At 36.8% G+C, this 18,238-nt stretch overlaps 1 protein-coding gene, 1 long non-coding RNA gene and 1 other non-coding gene across 4 annotated transcripts in view; 2 read left to right on the top strand and 1 right to left on the bottom strand.

The window, feature by feature from the left end:
- Positions 1-18,238, top strand: part of ARFGAP3 (ARF GTPase activating protein 3) — a 96,080-nt gene that overhangs the window by 33,845 nt on the left and 43,997 nt on the right. For both annotated transcript variants that reach the window (XM_077169077.1, XM_077169076.1), the window contains exon 6: positions 5,146-5,236. In XM_077169077.1, coding sequence (XP_077025192.1) covers positions 5,146-5,236 — 91 coding nt within the window. The remainder of the gene's footprint in view (positions 1-5,145; positions 5,237-18,238) is intronic.
- On the bottom strand, positions 2,095-4,082 carry LOC143691089 (uncharacterized). The gene is made up of 2 exons (XR_013179342.1): positions 3,917-4,082; positions 2,095-2,424 (listed from the first exon to the last, which is right to left on the bottom strand). It is a non-coding gene; the product is annotated as an uncharacterized LOC143691089 (long non-coding RNA).
- LOC143642978 (U6 spliceosomal RNA) lies at positions 9,193-9,299 on the top strand. Its single transcript, XR_013156034.1, has one exon. It is a non-coding gene; the product is annotated as a U6 spliceosomal RNA (small nuclear RNA).

Below are 18,238 nucleotides of genomic sequence, written 5' to 3'. Positions count from 1 at the left end.
GTTCCAGCTTATTCTAGTGTATCTGTCCCATGTTGCCAGCAAGGTCCACACCCTTGGGAGTCATGTCCCACGTAGAGAAGGGGAGGGCAGTGAGTTTGCTTTTTGTGTTGACTGAGAGTGAGAGGCCACATCTGAGCAACAGAAGTGGTTCTCTTGGGGGTGATTCTTAGGCCTAATTTTAAGTAGGCTTAGCCTATCCTTTGTGGGATTAAGTTTCATATGAACAAACCCCAAGATTGGAGGCTTGGCCTATTGCTTTGGCTGTCCCCACTGCCTGTGAGATTATCAAGAATTCTCCACTTGGGGAAGTTGAATTTTCCCCCTTTCTCACCATTCCCTATTCACTGTTCCCTATTCACACTATTCACACTTCCCTATTCACTGTTCAAATCGTTCTGGAACTTATCTGAACATCACTCTGGATAAACCTACAAAATCTCATACCCTACGCAAGGTTCCAAGTACTATGGTGTTCAATTAAGCTGTCCACATAAGTTATATTAGAAAATGCACTAGTCAAAAATATAAATTTTGTACCAAATAAACATTTTTTGCTTGATCTTGACATATAATCATTCTTGACATATGAGCCCAAATAAACATTTCTTGCTTTGGTCTCACTCAGAAGTTGAAGTTTTAAAATATGAATGACCATCTATTTTTAACACCCTGCAATATTGACATTCGTTTGTTTTTCCTCATGTAAAAACATTTTTTAATTTGTACATTTAGTCACTATCATTGTATACTGTAGGCATTCCTAGATTATACCATCTCAGTCTTTATTGTCTATCTTTCTTTCTGGTTTCATAATTACATGGAGTCTTGAGTAGGGCATTAGATCTTGTTGGTTTGTACAGTAGTGTGATGCTCCAATATATCTCAGAGTAATTTGAGCAGAGAATAAAAAAGTATTTGCAAAGTTCCCTTGGGGGCTGGGGAGAAAGAAAGGAGGAAATATTCAACTTCCTCATCTGGGAAATTCCTGACATTCTCATTAGCAGTGGTGACAACCAATAGGTGAGTCCTCAGTCTTGGAGCTCACCCTTATGAAGCTTATTCCTGCAAAGGAGAAACTAAGCCTACTAATAATTATGCCTAAGAGTCACCCCCAGAGAACCTCTTTTGTTGCTCAGATGTGGCCTCTCTCTCCAAGCAGGTGAACTCACTGCCCTCTCCCATGTGGGATATGATTCCCAGGGGCGAGCCATTGATTGTATAATATAGTTGGACGTATATGTATGGATATTTTTCAATAAAAAAATTTTTTAAAAACTCAAAAATCTCAGTGACTGAGAAATGAAAGAAGAAAAGGCTTTTCTGTGATACATAACAGCTTCAAACCAGCACAACACATCTTATAATCCATCCAAAATATACAATCAGTGGCTCACAGTATCATCCTATAGTTGTGCATTCATCACCACAGTCAACTTTAGAACAATTTCATTATCCCCCCAAAAAAAGAAATAAAAAAAGAAAACTCCAAATATCCCATATCCCTTATCCCCCCATTATTATTTTTATGGTTTTTGTCTTTATTTAATTATTCATCTACCCTTACACGGTATAAAGGGAGTGTCAATCACAAGTTTTTTATAATCACCTGGTCACGTGATAAAAGCTACACATCATTATCAAAGTCAATCCATTTTTAAAATAATTTTCAAATTAAAATTGTGTGAAATTGTATAAATTGCTAAACCCTGATTTTTGTTTGCTATTGTAACTTGCATACACATATTTATCATTAATATAACTACCTACAACCAGAAGTAGTTTTCAAAAAGAGGGAAACAAAAAGCAAAAGATAAGGTGAGAACCATTAGAAGCTTATTCATTTATGCAACAAATACCAAGTGTCTTCTGAGTACCAGGCTACTGTGTGAAAACTGGGCAAGAAGTGTTAACACAACATACATGAACACAAGTGGTGAACATGAATGGTGAACATGGGTGTATAACCTGGGGGAGACTAGAATGTTTCAGAAGTTCTTTCTTGAAGAGAAGATAAGCCTCAAGTAGTTCAATTTTGCTGATTTATGTATTCTAATAAAGCAACAAGCTTAACACATGAAATCTTAATAAAAGAGAAATTTTTAGAACTTTCATTTTTATTGTTTTGAAACTAATCAGATTCATGGATGAGTCTAAAGGTTCTCAAACTTAAGTTTGCCTCAAATTCAAACAATCAGATTCCCAGTGCCTGCCTCCCCACTGCCTTCCCTCTCTTGCTTCCCCACTCCCTTCCTACTCCTGGCCTCCCTGGCGCCTGTCCGCTGGTTTGCTTGGACCCAGATAGGGCTGGTTATTTGCTTTGTTAACAAGTGCTCCAGATACTTCAGAATAGAGGACCGGAGGAAGTGTTCTGGGCTGGCTGGTGACCCAATGTCTTCTTTCAATATTCTTGAGTTTTGAGGGAGGCTAGGAGAGCAAGTGGGAAAATAACCCCATTAGTTCCTACTGAGGATTGTTAGCAACATCAGCTTCAACATTTTCTAATTGCCATTGCTCCCTATTTTTTATTCTTCATATAAAGGAGAGAGCAAAGTTTCTATAGAGTTCAGCATGTTAGAATCTTAAACAGAGGGCATTTTATAAGGAAATATTAAATTTAGAAAAAATAACCAAAAACCTTGCTTATACTTTCTTCATTTTAGAATTTTAACATCATGGGCTTATGTCTTAACATACCTAAATACCCACTCCAGTATGTTCCCTTCATGAGTGCTAGCATATTCATATTTAATTTATTATTGCACTTTGCTTTAGCAACATGGCTTAGAAAATACCTAACAAATCTTGTCTGTGCTTCAGCTTGATATGTCATATATATGTATTTAAATACTATGCAATTTCATTTGCTATTATTAGTTGTAGTAACTAATGATGAGTTCATTGCTGGTTCTAAAATACTTTCCACATACTGTGATTCATTTGATCCTTTAAACAGCTTGTGGGAGAAGTGGGCAGGGTCTGAGAAGCCCAGACTTTGGAATCATTCTGGCTGTATTCTGGGCTTTACCATTTAACTATTTGATCTTGCATTTTGAAAAATTTAATTATTGTACACTCATCAGATGTCAGAAAATGTCATCAGGAGAAGAGAAAAATAATGTCACATGGAGCACTTGCCAGGTGTTATATAAGGTGTAATGCTTTCCCTGTGACAGGTGATCCTGGCAAAAGTGCTATTGGGGGATTGTTAGCCCTACTTTCTACAGGCTAATTATTCTTCTAAGGGGAATGTTTGTAGACTGTTTCAAAGTCAGTAATGTATTATGTTCTAATGTGAACTGTTGCTACTGTTTAACATAAAACTAGATATAGAATGTTCATGATTAGCAGCTGCAAAATGTTAAGAATAGAAATTATGGATTAGAAGAGGAGAAATTTGAACCCTGTAGAGTGGGTTAGAGTTACATATGTACACAAACATACATATACACAAAGATGGAGAATTAATTATAAATATGTATAGAGTCATGGCTTAGGACCTAGGTGTCCACAGAGGGTCTAGAAACAATGAAACTCCTGTACAACGAGCACACCCAGCTCCCAGAACTCAGATTCTGTATATCATTCTCTAGTTTCTCTTTCAGAGAAGTGGCAGATTCTGTGGCTGAGGTAGAGAAAATAGAAGGTGAGCAAGGGATATCTTGTAGTGCTAGGCAGTAAGGAAGTGCTGAGGAAAAAAAAGGGCAGGGGTTGTGTTAGGAGACTCAGAAACTACCTGAACAGGCTCCCAGTGGTCAGTGCTGGAACAATGTGAACACCAAAAAAATAATTATAATGCTTGTTAGTTTTCTAGGGCTGCTAGGAAATGTATTTTCTCACAACTTCTAGGTAAAAGTCTGAAGTCAAGGGGTCAGCAGGGCTGTGCTTTCCTCTGAAGACTCTAGGGAAGAATCCTTACTTGCATCTTCCAGCTTCTGTCAGCTTTAAGCCTCCTTGCTTGGTGTCAGCATAACTCCAATCTGTGCCTTTGTCTTCACATGCCCTTCACTTGTCTCTGGGTCTCTCCTCATAAGCACACCAGTTATATTGGATTAGGGCCCATTGTGACCTCATCTTAACTTGTTTATAACTGTAAACATCCTTTTTCTAAATAAGGTCACATTTACAGGTACTGAGGGTTAGGACTTATGTCTTTTGGGGGGCACAGTTCAACCCACTAAATATTGGCTTTTAATCCAAAGAATAAAATAAACCTTCATGAGCCTTAAGTGATATAAGTAAATGATTGGGTAAATAAATAAGTAAATGGGGGTGGGGGGACAAATCTTCCTTTCAGAAGAATTCCATCATATGTAGAGATATTTGCTTCCTTTGGGTGGTAGATCTCAATTTCCCTCCCCTTGAGTGTGCATTGAACTTAGTGACTTGCTTCCCAAGATTATAGAAAGGGAAAAATAGTAATTTTACCGTGGAGACTCCTGACAGACATCCCTTTAACCAAAAGATTCAGGTTCACAGCAGTAGTAAGCCCTGATGATGTGATGAAATGAGAAAGGCACCTTACCTCTGTGGTATTCTTCTCTCAAACCTAGTCAAATCATGAGAAAACAGCAGATGAATCCCAATTGAGGGACAGTCTATAGAATACTTGACTGGACCCTTTAACGATTTCATGGTCATGACAAACAAGACTGAAACACTGTCACAGACCAGAGGAGACTAAGGAGTCAAGATGACTAGAAGCAGTGTGGTTTCCTGGATGGAATCCTGAAACAGAGAAAGCATATCAGTGGAAAAGCTGTTGAAATCTGAATCAGGTCTGGAGTGTGGTGTGTAGTGTTGCATTTAAAGATGGTTTCTTAGTTGGGACAGAAGTGCCATGGGTATGCTAATATCAGGGAGAGCTCTGTCAGGGACACACCAGAAGTTCTGTACTATCTTTGCAACTTTTCTGTCAATCTCAAGGTGTTCCAAAATAAAAGTCTTATTTAAAAAAGAAAGGAGAAATAAGAAATATGAGCATTAAAGCAGATTTAAGAATATACACTTTTTAATACTATATTTCCTTCCCACTAATCCAAGTCCTTAGAATGTGGCTATTTTAGTTGTTAGGTTATCCTTCTTTCTTTCTTTCTTTTTTATGAAGAGGTTTTCTTGCTTTGTCTACTAATGACTCTTCTCACCTAGCTTCAGGTGAGTGGCACACCGTGGGCATCAGCACAACCAGAACCATTTTTAATGCCAAAGGCTGTGGAAACCACACAAGAAAATAATGAAGGTGAGTCTTTCAAACTGTCAGCTGATGATATTCCATGGTTCAGTGGCATGTTATGAAATGATTAAAAACCATGATGTAGAAATTATGTTAAAACACTGAATGAAGCTGAATGTGAGAATGATAGAGGGAGGAGGGCTGGGGGCACAAATGAAATTAGAAAGAAAGATAGACGATAAAGACTGAGATGGTATAATCTAAGAATGCCTAGAGTATATAATGATAGTGACTAAATGTAAAAATTTTAAAAATGTTTTTGCATGAGAAAGAACAAAGGAGTGTCATTACTGCAGTGTGCTGAAAATAGATGGTAATTAGTATTTTAAAATTTTATCTTATGTGTGAGACTAAAGCAAAAAATGTTTATTTGGTATAAAATTTATATTTTGACTAGTGCATTTCCTAATATAATTTATGTAGACAGCTTAATTGAACACCATAAGTACATGGAACCTTGAATAGGACATGAGATTTTGTTAGTTTATCCATAGTGATGCCCTGATAAATCCCAGAGTGATTTGAACAATGGATAAAAACATATTTGCAAAGTCCCCTTCGGGGAATGGTAAGAAAGGGGAAAAATTCAACTTCCCCAAGTTGAATTCTTGATATTCTCACAAGCAGTGTGAATAACCAAAGCTATAGGCTGAGCCCCCAATCTTGGGGTTTGTTCATATGAAACTTAACCCCACAAAGGATAGGTCAAGCCTACTTAAAATTAGGCCTAAGAGTCACCCCCAAGAGAACCTCTTTTGTTGCTCAGATGTGATGTCTCTCTCCAGCCAACACAACAAGCAAACTCACCACAATCCCTCTGTCTATGTGGGACATGACTCCCAGGGGTGTGGACTTTCCTGGCAATGTGGGACAGAAATCCTGGAATTAGCTGAGACTCAGCATCAAGGAATTGAGAAAACCCCTAGAATGAGCTGAGACTCAGTATCAGGGGATTGAGAAAACCTTCTCGACCAAAAGGGGGAAGAGTGAAATGAGACAAAATAAACTGTCAATGGCTGAGAGATTCCAAACAGAGTCGAAAGGTAATCCTGGAGGTTATTCTTATGCATTAAATAGATATCACCTTGTTAGTCAAGATGTAGTGGAGAGACTGGAGGGAACTGCCTGAAAATGTGGAGCTATGTTCCAGTAGCCATGTTTCTTGAAGACTGTATAATGATATAGCTTTCACAATGTGCCTGTGTGATTATGAAAACCTGTGTCTGATGCTCCTTTTATCTGCCTTATCAACAGATGAGTAAAACATATGGAACAAAGATGAATAATAGGGGGAACAAATGTTAAAACAAATTTAGATTGAAATGCTGGAGATCGGTGAGGGGGAGGGGTGGGGGTATGGTATGTATGAATTTTTTTCTATTTTCTTTTTATTTATTTTTCTGAATAGATGCAAATGTTCCAAGAAATGATCATGATGATGAATATGCAACTATGTAATGATATTGTGAATTACTGATTATATATGTAGAACGGAATGATCAAAGGTTAAGAATGTTTGTGTTTGCTTGGTGTTTTTTGATATTAAAAAAATAAATTAATAAAAAAGCATATTTGAATATAAAAAAACCCACCATGATGTAGAACATATATTAACAGGGAAAGAGGTCCATGATAGAGTATAAAGTGGGAAAAAATTTGCTGAACATGGAATATGATCTCATTTTTGTAAAAAAAAAAACAAAACGAGACAAGAACATATACATACACAGAAAACATTCTGGAAGGAACACATCAACATTTTAACTGGAGGCAGAAATTACGGAGGATTTTCACTTTCTTCCTGATAAAATGATTGAATTTTTATAATGAATGTGTTACTTTTATAATCAGAAATCAAGATTTTGATTAAAACTGTATTCTATAAATAGTTTATACCTAATGATTCACATTTGGTGACTATTATATTTGTTGTAAATACACTTGTATTTATTGCCTATGTTTTAAAAACACGTATATAAATAACATGGATCAAGAAATGAATTGTTTTAAAATCAAGCATCTTTTTTCTTTAGCTAGAATATTAGTGTAAACTAGCAAAAGAAATGTAATATTTGACGACTAGGCAGCAAATTCATGGGGTGTGGAACCGCAAGCAAAATTGGCATATATAAACTGGGTGATGTAATTGAGAAAATTTTTGGTGAGGCTTTTGCTGGAGGGTTGGAGAGTAAAGATTAGAAAAGATTCCTCATTTGTCTGTTTAAGAGTGGAGTCATGGAGGATGTTGTAAAGAAAAGAAGTCAATTCATTTATATTGAATCATAGGTATAAGGGTAGAAGTGCCAGAGATTTCCATCAAACAACATATTTGAGAATACCTGTTTTCATTTTATTGGTATAGGAGTAGACATATCAGTGCATTAGGATAAGTGATTTCACATCATGGGGACCAATAGGTTATTGAGTAAATGGAGTTGGGACATCTCTCTAGCAGTTCGGAAAAAATAACGAAACAAGGCAGATTCCTCTTTTACTCCTTGTACAAAAATAAATTCAAGTGAATCAAATATTTAAATATAAAACATGAATTTATGATGGTACTAGAGGCAAACAGGTGAAATTTTTCTATAGTCCTGGCTTGGGAATGGCCCATTTATGCATATTTAAGCCTCATGAAAGGAAAAGATTGTTATATCTGACTATAAACAAATCAAACATTTTTATTTTGAAAAGTACTTTAAAGTCAAAACAAATGATAAACTGGGGGAAAATGATAAACTTGGAATGCATTTGTACTTCATATACAGACAAGGATTCAGAGAACTCTGATGTGCCTGTTTTTTGTGTGAGTCACAAGCTGTGCTTTTTTTTTCACATTTCATTTTTTATGCACATGACCTGAGATGTGTGCAAATAAGACATTTACAAACCTCTAACTGGATTTTAGTTTTCTGATTTCTTAGAATTACAGCACACTGCAGCCACATTGACCCTTCTGTCTTCCCTTCTGTTTTGCTTGGAATGGGAAGCTCTCCCCTGATCTTCCTGTGGCTACCCTCTTATTAGAGTCTCAGCTCCAAGTCACCACTGAGAGGCTTTGTTCAGCCACCAGAGCTGAAGCAGCCCTCCTGGTCGCAATCTCATTTGCATATTTTGACTGTTCCCTAGCACAGCACATACCACTTCTGGAGATTATTGGAGATAATCTGTTTACATGTTCACTGTTTGTCTCTCTACTGGACTGTGAACAACTTGAGGCAGAGATTCTTTTTTAAGATAAGGAATCTCCGTAAAGGGAGAAGAGAAAATATAATTCTCTCCTAACAAAGAGAAACAATGAGTTATGTATCTTCTCAAAGTACAGATTATAATTTGAATATTATTTATTGTTTCCATTACAACCCATTAGCAAAAAGGCCTTTTGAGATTGAAGGTTACATGCTATGGGAGATGCATTTAACCTTTTCTAGTCCAGAGTCTCAGTTTGTTTTACTAACAGAAACCTAAGATAACTAAATACACAAGATTTTTTTTTCCTTATAGATATACTTTAATCTATATCCTTAATTGAAGAGTTTCTCCTAAAAGGTTTTATTGTTTAGAATTCCATCTCCGTTTTGCACCTGCAACAGTACTTTGTTCTTTCTCCATCCAGGATTTTTCTTCACTAGCTGCTAATCAGGGAGACCTGTCATCTCAAGGATTTACCCCAGATTTCATTTATTAGTATTGAGTGACAAGGTACAATCTTGAATTTAAGGATTACAAAATGAAAAGAAGAAAAAAAGAATTTTAGCAAGTACTATATGGGGCATAAAGTACTCTGCTTGTATGTTGTTATTCATTCATGATCCTCCAGGTCCCAGAGTAGCTCCAGGCCCAAGTGGGTAATCCCTAAGTGTGGAGTCAGCTCCTTTTCTAGAAAATCTCCATGCTCATGCATCCTGATTTGCCTCTTTAAATGTCTTACCTGACATTTATCTTTTTAAAATGAAACAAGAATGCTCACTTTGGCAGCACATATATTAAAATTGGAACAATACAGAGAAAATCAGCATGGCTCCTGCACAAGTATGATACAGAAATCTGTGAAGAGTTCAGTACTTTTATGAACTAATTATAATATGTAAACTCACAGATACAAAATATAGAATATAGGTTACCAGGATATAGAATGAGGCTAAAGAATGGGAAGCAATTGCTTAATACGTGCAGAATGTTTAACTAGGTAAACTTAAACATTTGGAAATGGACAGAGGTGATGATAGCAAGTTCTTGTGAGAATAATTAACAGTGCTGAATGGTGTGTGAGTGTGCTGGAAAGAGGAAGTTTAAAGTCATGTATATCATCAGAAGAAAAGGTTAAAACATGGGAGTGTATAACATAGTGAATCTTGTGGTGGACAATATCCATGATTAGCTATGCAAGTCTTAAAAAGTTCTTTCATGATCTAGAACAGATGTATGATACTCTTATAAGGAGTTAATAGTAGAGGAGTGTATGGGGAGAAGGTACCTATTGCAAACTATGAGCTATAATTAACACTAATATTTTAATCTTTTTTATCAAAAGCAATAAATGGACCACACCAATACTGTGGGTCAATAATATGGGGGATAAGGAGTATAGGTGGATTAAGGTTTTCTTTTTTATTTTTATTTCTTTTCTGGAGTAATGAAAATGTTCTACATTTGATCATAGGGCTGTATGCACAACCATAATGATACTGTGAATCAGTGATTGTACACTTTGGATGGTTTCTATGCTGTGTGAATAGATCTCAATAAAAATGCATTTGAATAATAATTTAAAAAACAATTGACGAAAAAAGTGGATGGGTAAAATAATTATGTAGATACTTGGTCCTCAAGGAGGTAGAGCATAACTCCCTCCTCCTTAAGTGTGGGATGCATATGGTGACTTCCCTCCAAAGAATACAGTATGAAAAAGGGGGGGAAAGAGAGTAACTTTGCAAAGGAGAAACATGACAGATATTACCATAGGCAAGTGACCAAGGTCAACATTAACAGTAATAAGTCATGTTGATAGACTGTACCCTTGATATGTGATTGAGAATGGCACTTTATTTACATGGTCTTCCTCCCAAAAACCCAGAAACCCAGTCTAATCATGAGAAAAACACAAGATCCTAACTGAAAGACAGTCTATAAAATACCTGACCAGTACTACCCCAAATTGTCAAGATCATTAAAAACAAAAAAGTGAGAAACTATCAAATCCAAGAGGAGTCTAAAGAGATATGGTGACTAAATATAATGTGATATCCTAGATGGGATCCAAAAACAGAAAAAAGACGTTAAGTGAAAACCAAGGAAATCTGAATAAAGCATGGACTTTAGCTAGTAAAAATTTATCATTATTGGTTCATTAGTTATAAGAAGTATACTTTTGTTGTACATTTGAACCAGTTTATACAAATACTTATTTAAATTTATAGTGTTAATTGGTGACATACAACACAGGTGCAAAGAATTAATAATAGAATGATATATGAGAGGAAAATACCTATTGCAAACTACGGACTATAGTTAACAGTAATACCTTAAAATTCTTTCATCAGCAGGAACTGATGTACTATACCAACACTAGGGTTCCATAATAGGAAGAGATAAGGGACATGGGGTATTTGGGGTTTTCTTTTTTTGTATCTGTCTGATAATTTTCTTCTTGGAGTAATGAAAATGGTTTAAAGGTGAGTAGTGATGATGATTACACAACTAAGTGATGGTGCTATGAGATATTGTATAATTTGGATGTAATTTTTGATAAATTTTTTAGACTTCTCAGTAAAATCTGGAAAAAAACAAATGGTTAAAAAAAAAAGAAGTATACTAATGTAACAGGTGATTACATGTAAGAGGTTACAGGGAAAACTGGGGATAGGATATAAGGGAACTCTGAACTATCTTTGCCATTTTTCTATAAACCTAAAACTGTTGTAAAATAGAAAATTTATTTTAAAAAATGGTTGGGTCAAGGAGTTAACATAAGAGGGGTATATGGAAAAAATATACCTGTTGCAAAGCATGGACTATAGTTAATAGTAAAATCTTAATATTCTTTCATCAACAGTAACAAATGTACCACACCAGTACATTTAGATCAATAATGGAGGGAATAAGGGGTATGGGATGTTTTGGCTTTTCTTTTTTATTTTATTTTTTTAGAGTTAATTTTTTTGTATGCTGTATGGTGGGGGTCACATTTCATTCTTTCTCCGTGTGGCTATCCTGTTCTTGCAGCACCATTTGTTGAATTTTTTTTTGAGGGGAGGAAGTGCACAGACCCGGAATCGAATCCTGGTAAGAATTCTACCACTGAACTACCCCTTGCACCCCGAATTAATTATTTTTAATCTGTTAAAAATATTATTTATTTTTCTTGTGGTAAAATACATATACCAAAATATTTACCATCTTAACAGTTTTTTCCAGCACTTAAATAAAAGCATAGTTGGAAGAAGAAGAAGAAAAATCATGATACTCCTAAATTAAAATTACTAGGCTAAGAGGAAATGAATCTTTAAAAAAATTTTTTTATTGTGAAATGTATATATATTAAAAAAAGCAATAACTTTCAAAGTACATTTTAACAAGTAGTCAAGTAGTTACAGACCAGATTTCAAAGTCTGGTATGGATTACCATTCCACATTTTCATGTTTTTCCTTTTAGCTGCTCTAAAACATTGGAAGCTAAAACAAATATCATTATAGTAATTCAGCAGTCATATTCATTTGTTAAATCCTATTTCTGTTATAACTCCTCCTGCTCCTTGGATCCTACTCCCAAACTTTTGGGATATTTGAGCTATGCTCTTTCTAACTTTTTCATGTTGCAGAGAGGTATCAACAATATAGAATAGGGGGGTGGAAGAAGTTGATATTCTTGGAGAGGCTAGCCCCTCTGGGTTTCTGGACTTATTTGGCCTAAGAACCCTCTGGACAGTACAGGTTAAAGAAAGTAAACTTAGTACAAGAAACATTTGTAGAGTCTCAGAGCCTAGGTGTTCTTTGGGGTTAGCAAGAATGATGTTAGTTGAGGTATGGCAAACCATGCCAATTCGCAATATCTAGCTGAAGCTTGCATGAGAGTAGCCTCCAGAATAGCCTCTCGACTCCATTTGAACTCTCTTAGCCACTAATACCTTATTTTGTTACATTTCTTTTCACCCTTTTAGCCTAGAAGGCATTGTCAGTCCCACAGTGCCAGGGCCATGCTCAACCGTGGGAGTCATGTCCCCTGTTGTCAGACACCCCCGAATGTCATGTCCCATGTAGGGAGGAGGGGAATAATTTTCCTTGCAAATTTGGGTTGAAAGAGAGAGAGGCTACATCTGAGCAACCAAAGGGTTTTCCTGTAAGCAATTCTTAGGCATAATTATAGGTAGTCTTAGCTTCTCTGCTATAGAAATAAGTTTCTTAAGGGCAAGCCTCAAAATCAAGGACTTGGCCTATTTTCTTGGGAGTCCCTAATGTTTGAATGAGTACCAGGGGTTTCCCAGATGGGGAAATTTAATATTTCTATATGTTTTCTCTAGTCCCTCAAGGGACTCTAGTAATATTTTTCAATTATCGGCCCACCAAAGTCTGGGATGTTTCCAGGTATTACATTAAGCTATACAGAATTACCAGGTCTCATTCCTACTCTGGGCTCCATGTATTTGGGTTGTTTAAATGAGCTATCCAGACAGGTTGATTTAGATTGTGTTGCAGAATATTTAGGTTCTAAACACAATAAATCTGTCTGCCTTTGGTCTCATGCAGTAGGTGAAAGTCTAGAGTACGTACATTATCATCTTTTGTCCTGTATTCTGATTTGCCTTAGTCCCAACCAGATCAACTCTGTTTTTATCTCTAATTGAAGTCTAATCTCTTTATTGATTACTTTAATTATTATTATATGTAGCAATGCTGACTTTCAGAGCTGCAGAGCTCCAATTCTGAATCTTCAGTGTCACAGAGGTAGTCAAAATTCCAGGGAAATACCAGCTTATACACATATAGCTCAGCATCTCAGAATCTAGAAATAAAGTTACAACTTCGAACTAGATGTGGCTGCTATAAGAGTTTACAATCTAAGCACTAGTTTTCTTATAAGTATTTTCTGAAAGAGACCATATTATATTTGTTCTTTTGTTTCTCACTTATTTTGCAACACACAATGTCCCCAAGGTTCATTCAGTTTGTTGCATGCCTCAAGACATTCCTTTTTGTAGCCACATACCACAGTTCACCTTCTGGCTTCTCAGTCATTGTGCCCTTCAGCCCCCTCCATCCATTGGGCATCATAGATAATGTCCAAAATAAGTGAATCATGCTTACTGTGTCCTCACTTAGTTGTACAATCAGCAGCACTCTCAATTTTAGACAGTTTTCATTTTTATTGGTCAAAGAGACAAAGAACCAATAAACACAGCCTCACCAAATAGCAATTCAAAACTTCCCCTAATCTCTTGTCCCTTCCCCCCCACCCCCCCACCCAGTTATTTACACCTGGTATTGCTGTGGTACTTTGGATGTCTTCCTGTTAACTGTAGGCCATAGGATGCAATATTAGTATTCCCCCATACCCTTCTATTGAATCTTTATATAAAATCAAACCTTTGAAGGAGTTCATATGTGAACTTATTTATAATTGTAGAATTAATCAGTGGGGTACATGGAGTCTTGGAAGAAACCTGTCCAAGGTCAAAACACTAGTTAAGAGTAGAGCTGGGCCAAAAATCCTTGACTTCCAACTCTATGTGCAGAGTTGTGTCGCCCCCTGGGAGTATTAAAGCTACAGCAGACACAAGGTTCCCTTACATTTAAGTTCAACGTCCTTGGGTAACCTTTCCCCATCTCTAGCTTGTGTATACTTCTAGGTCCCCTAAATTTTACAGTATAGACCTTTGAGATCCCCTCTACCAGATTTATAATAGTAAAATCATACGGTATCTATTCTTTTGTGTCTAACTTATTTCACTCAGCGTTATGTCCTCCTGGTTCATTCATGTTGTCATATTCTTCAGGACCTCATTTTGTCTTACTGCTGCATAATATTCTGTCATATGTATATACCACATTCTGTTTATCTACTTGTCCATTGATGGACACTTGGATTGGGTATTTGGGTTACGCCCTTCTAATATTTTCATGTTGGAAAGAGCTGTCAATAATATGGACTAGGAAGATGGAAATAGCTGATGTTCTGGAGAGGCTGGCCCCTCTAGGTTTCAGGACTTATCTGGTCCAGGGACCCATCTAGAGGTTATAGGTTTCTAGAAAGTTACCCTAGTGCATGGAACCTTTGTAGAATTTTATATATTGCCCTAGGTGTTCTTTAGGACTGGCTAGAATGGTTATGGCAAGTTATGATGGGTAGCAAGTCTAACTGAAGCTTGCATAAGAGTGACCTCCAGATTAGACTCACGACTGTATTTGAATTCTCTCAACCACTGATACTTTATTAGTAATACATCTTTTCCCCTTTTAGTCAGGATGGAATTGTTGATCCCACTGTGCCAGGGCCACACTTAACCCTCAGAATCATCTTCCACGTTGCCAGGGAGACTTTCACCCCTGGTTGTCATGTCCCACATAGGAGGGAGGACAGTGATTTCACTTACAGAGTTGGGCTTAGAGTGAGGCCACATCTTAGCAACAAAAGAAGTCCTCCAGAAGTAACTCTTAAGCATACCTGTAGGTAGGTTAAGCTTATATTAACCTACATAATATAAGCTTCTGTAGGTAAGCTTCTGCTACCTACATAAAAAATGCAATTGAATTTTTCAGATATTTTTATTGACAAAACAACATACAAACACAAACATTTTTAACATATGAACATTCCATACTTGGTGTACAATCAGTGGCTCACAATATCATCATATAGTTGTGTATCCATCACCATGATTATTTCTTAGAACATTTGCATCACTCCAGTAAAAGAAATAAAAAGAAAAAACTCATATATACCATACCCCTTACCCCTCCCACTCACTGACCACTAGTATTTCCATCTACCCAATATATTTTAACCTTTGTTCCCCTTGTTTTTTTCTATACCCCTTATCACTCCCTTTCATTGATCACTAGTATTTCAATCTACCCAATTTATTTTAACGTTTGTTCCCCCTATTATTATTTTTTTTTATCCATATTTTTTACTCATTGGTCCATACCATGGATAAAAGGAGCATCAGACACAAGGTTTTCACAATCACACAGTCTCATTGGAAAGCTATATCATTATACAATCATCTTCAAGAAATATGACACCTGGAACACAGCTCTGCAGTTTCAGGCCATTCATACCTTAAGCTAAAAAGGAGATATCTATATAATGCGTAAGAATAGCCTCCAGGATAACCTCACGACTGTTTGAAATCTCTCAACCACTGACACATTCTTTCGTCCCATTTCTCTCTTCCCCCTTTCGATCAAGAAGATTTTCTCAGTCCCTTGATGCTGAGTCCCAGCTCATTCTAATATTTCTGTACCACGCTGGCAGGGAGGTTTACACCCCTGGGAGTCATGTCCCATGTAGATAGGGAAAGGGCAGTGAGTTTGCTTGCCATGTTGCCTGAGAGAGAGAGGCCACATCTGAGCAACAAAATAAGTTTTTTTTCTGGGGGTGACTCTTACGCCTAATTTTAAGTAGGCTTACCCTATCCTTTGTGGGGATAACTTTCATAGGAACAGAACCCAAGATTGAAGGCCTGGCCTATTGATTTGGTTGTCCCCACTGCTTGCAAGAATATCAGGAATTCTCCAAATGTGGGAGTTGAATTTTCCCCTTTTCTCCCCACTTCCCCAAGGGGACTTTGCAAATACTTCTTTATTCACTGTTCAAATCACTCTGGGATTTATTGGGGATCACACCAACCTGGGCAAACCTACAAAACTCACGCCCTATTCAAGGTTCCATGTACTCATGCTATTCAATTGAACTGTCCATATCAGTTAATTCAGGAAATGCACTAGTCAAAATAGAAATTTTGTACCAAATAAACATTTCATGCTTTAGTTCACACAGAAGTCGGTTTTAAAATCTGAATGAGCATCTATTTTCAACACCCTGCAGTGTTGACATTCCTTTGTGCTTCCTCATGCAAAAACACTTTTTAATTTGTACATTTAGTCACTATCATTATACACTCTAGGCATTCCTAGATTATACCATCTCAATCTTTATCGTCTATCTTTCCTTCTGGTTTCAAATGTGCTTCCAGCCCTCTTCCCTCTATCATTTTCACATTCAGCTTCATTCAGTATACTTATATTATTGTGCTACAATCAGGTGGTATTTCTGAATTTTTACAGTCTGTCCTGTTGCACAATCTGTATCCTTTCAGCTCCAATTTCCCAATTTCTATCCTATTTCTAACCTCTGTTCTTAACTGAAATTCTCCAAGTTCACTCATTAATGTTAGTTCATATCAGTGAGACTATACAGTATATGTCCTTTTGTTTCTAACTAATCTCACTCAGCATAATGTCCTCAGGGTCCATCCATGTTATTACATGCTTCATGACTTTATTGTGTCTTACAGTTGCATAATATTCCATCATATGTATATGCTACAGCTTGCTTAGCCACTCATCTGTTGATGGACATTTGGGCTGTTTCCATCTCTTGGCAGTTGTAAATAATGCTGCTATAAACATTGGTGTGCAAATGTCTGTTTGTGACCTTGCCCTCATGTCCTCTGAATGGATACCTAGCAATGGCATTGCCGGATCATATGGCAGTTCTATACTTATCTTCCTAAGAAACTGTCAAACTGCTTTCCACAGCAGTTGTACCATTTTACATTCCCACCAACAGTGGATAAGTGTGCCTTTCTCCACATCCTCTCCAGCACTTATTCTTTTCTGTTTTACTGATAATGGCCATTCTGGTGAGTGTGAGATGATATCTCATTGTAGTTTTGCTTTGCATTTCCCTCATAGCCAGGGAGGTTGAGCATCTTTTCATGTGCCTTTTAGCCATTTGTATTTCGTCTTCTGAGAAGTGTCTCTTCATGTCTTTTGCCCATTTTTAAACTTTGTTGTCTTTTTGCTGTTGAGTTGAACAGCCTCTTTATATATTCTGGATACTAGACCCTTATCTGACATGTTGCTTCCAAATATTGTCTCCCATTGTGTAGGCTGCCTTTTTACTTTCTTGACAAAGTTCTTTTTTTTTTTTTTTTTCCTGGGCAGGAAGGGAACTTTCTTTTTTTTTTTTCTCTTTCTCTTTCTTTTTTTAAAAATTTTTTATTAATTAAAAAAAATTACAAGAAACACAAACATTCCCAACACATACACTCAGCAATTCACAATATATCACATAGTTGCATATTCATCATCATGATCATTTCCCAGAACATTGGCATCAATTCAGAAAAAGAAAGAAAAAGACAACAGAAAAATATAACAAACAGAAGAAAAAAAAATTTTACAGGCCATACCCCTTACTAATCCCTTTCATTGATCACTAGCATTTCAGACTAAATCTATTTTAACATTTGTTCCCCCTATTATTTATTTTTATTCCATATGTTCCTCTCATCTGTTGACAAGGTAGATAAAAGGAGCATCAGACACAAGGTTTTCACAATCACACAGTCACATTGTAAAAGCTCTATCATTATACAGTCATCTTCAAGAAACATGGCTACTGGAACACAGCTCTACATTTTCAGGCAGTTCCCTCCAGCCTCTCTATTACATCATGGATAACAAGGTGATATCTACTTAATGCATAAGAATAACCTCCAGGATAACCTCTCAACTCTGTTTGGAATCTCTCAGCCATTGACACTTTGTCTTATTTCACTCTTCCCCCTTTTGGTCGAGAAGGTTTTCTCAATCCCTTGATGTTAATTCTCAGCTCATTCTAGAGTTTTTCTCAATCCCTTGATGCTGAATCTCAGCTCATTCTGGGATTTCTGTCCCACGCTGCCAGGAAGATCCACACCCCTGGTAGTCATGTCCCACGTAGACGGGGGAGGGTGGTGAGTCTGCTTGCTGTGTTGGCTGGAGAGAGAGGCCACATGTGAG

The sequence above is a fragment of the Tamandua tetradactyla genome, chromosome 7 (assembly GCF_023851605.1).
Source record: "Tamandua tetradactyla isolate mTamTet1 chromosome 7, mTamTet1.pri, whole genome shotgun sequence".
NCBI classification, from domain to species: Eukaryota; Metazoa; Chordata; class Mammalia; order Pilosa; family Myrmecophagidae; genus Tamandua; species Tamandua tetradactyla.
The sequence above is the reverse complement of the archived record's forward strand: the minus strand, read 5'-3'. Positions and strand labels throughout refer to the sequence as shown.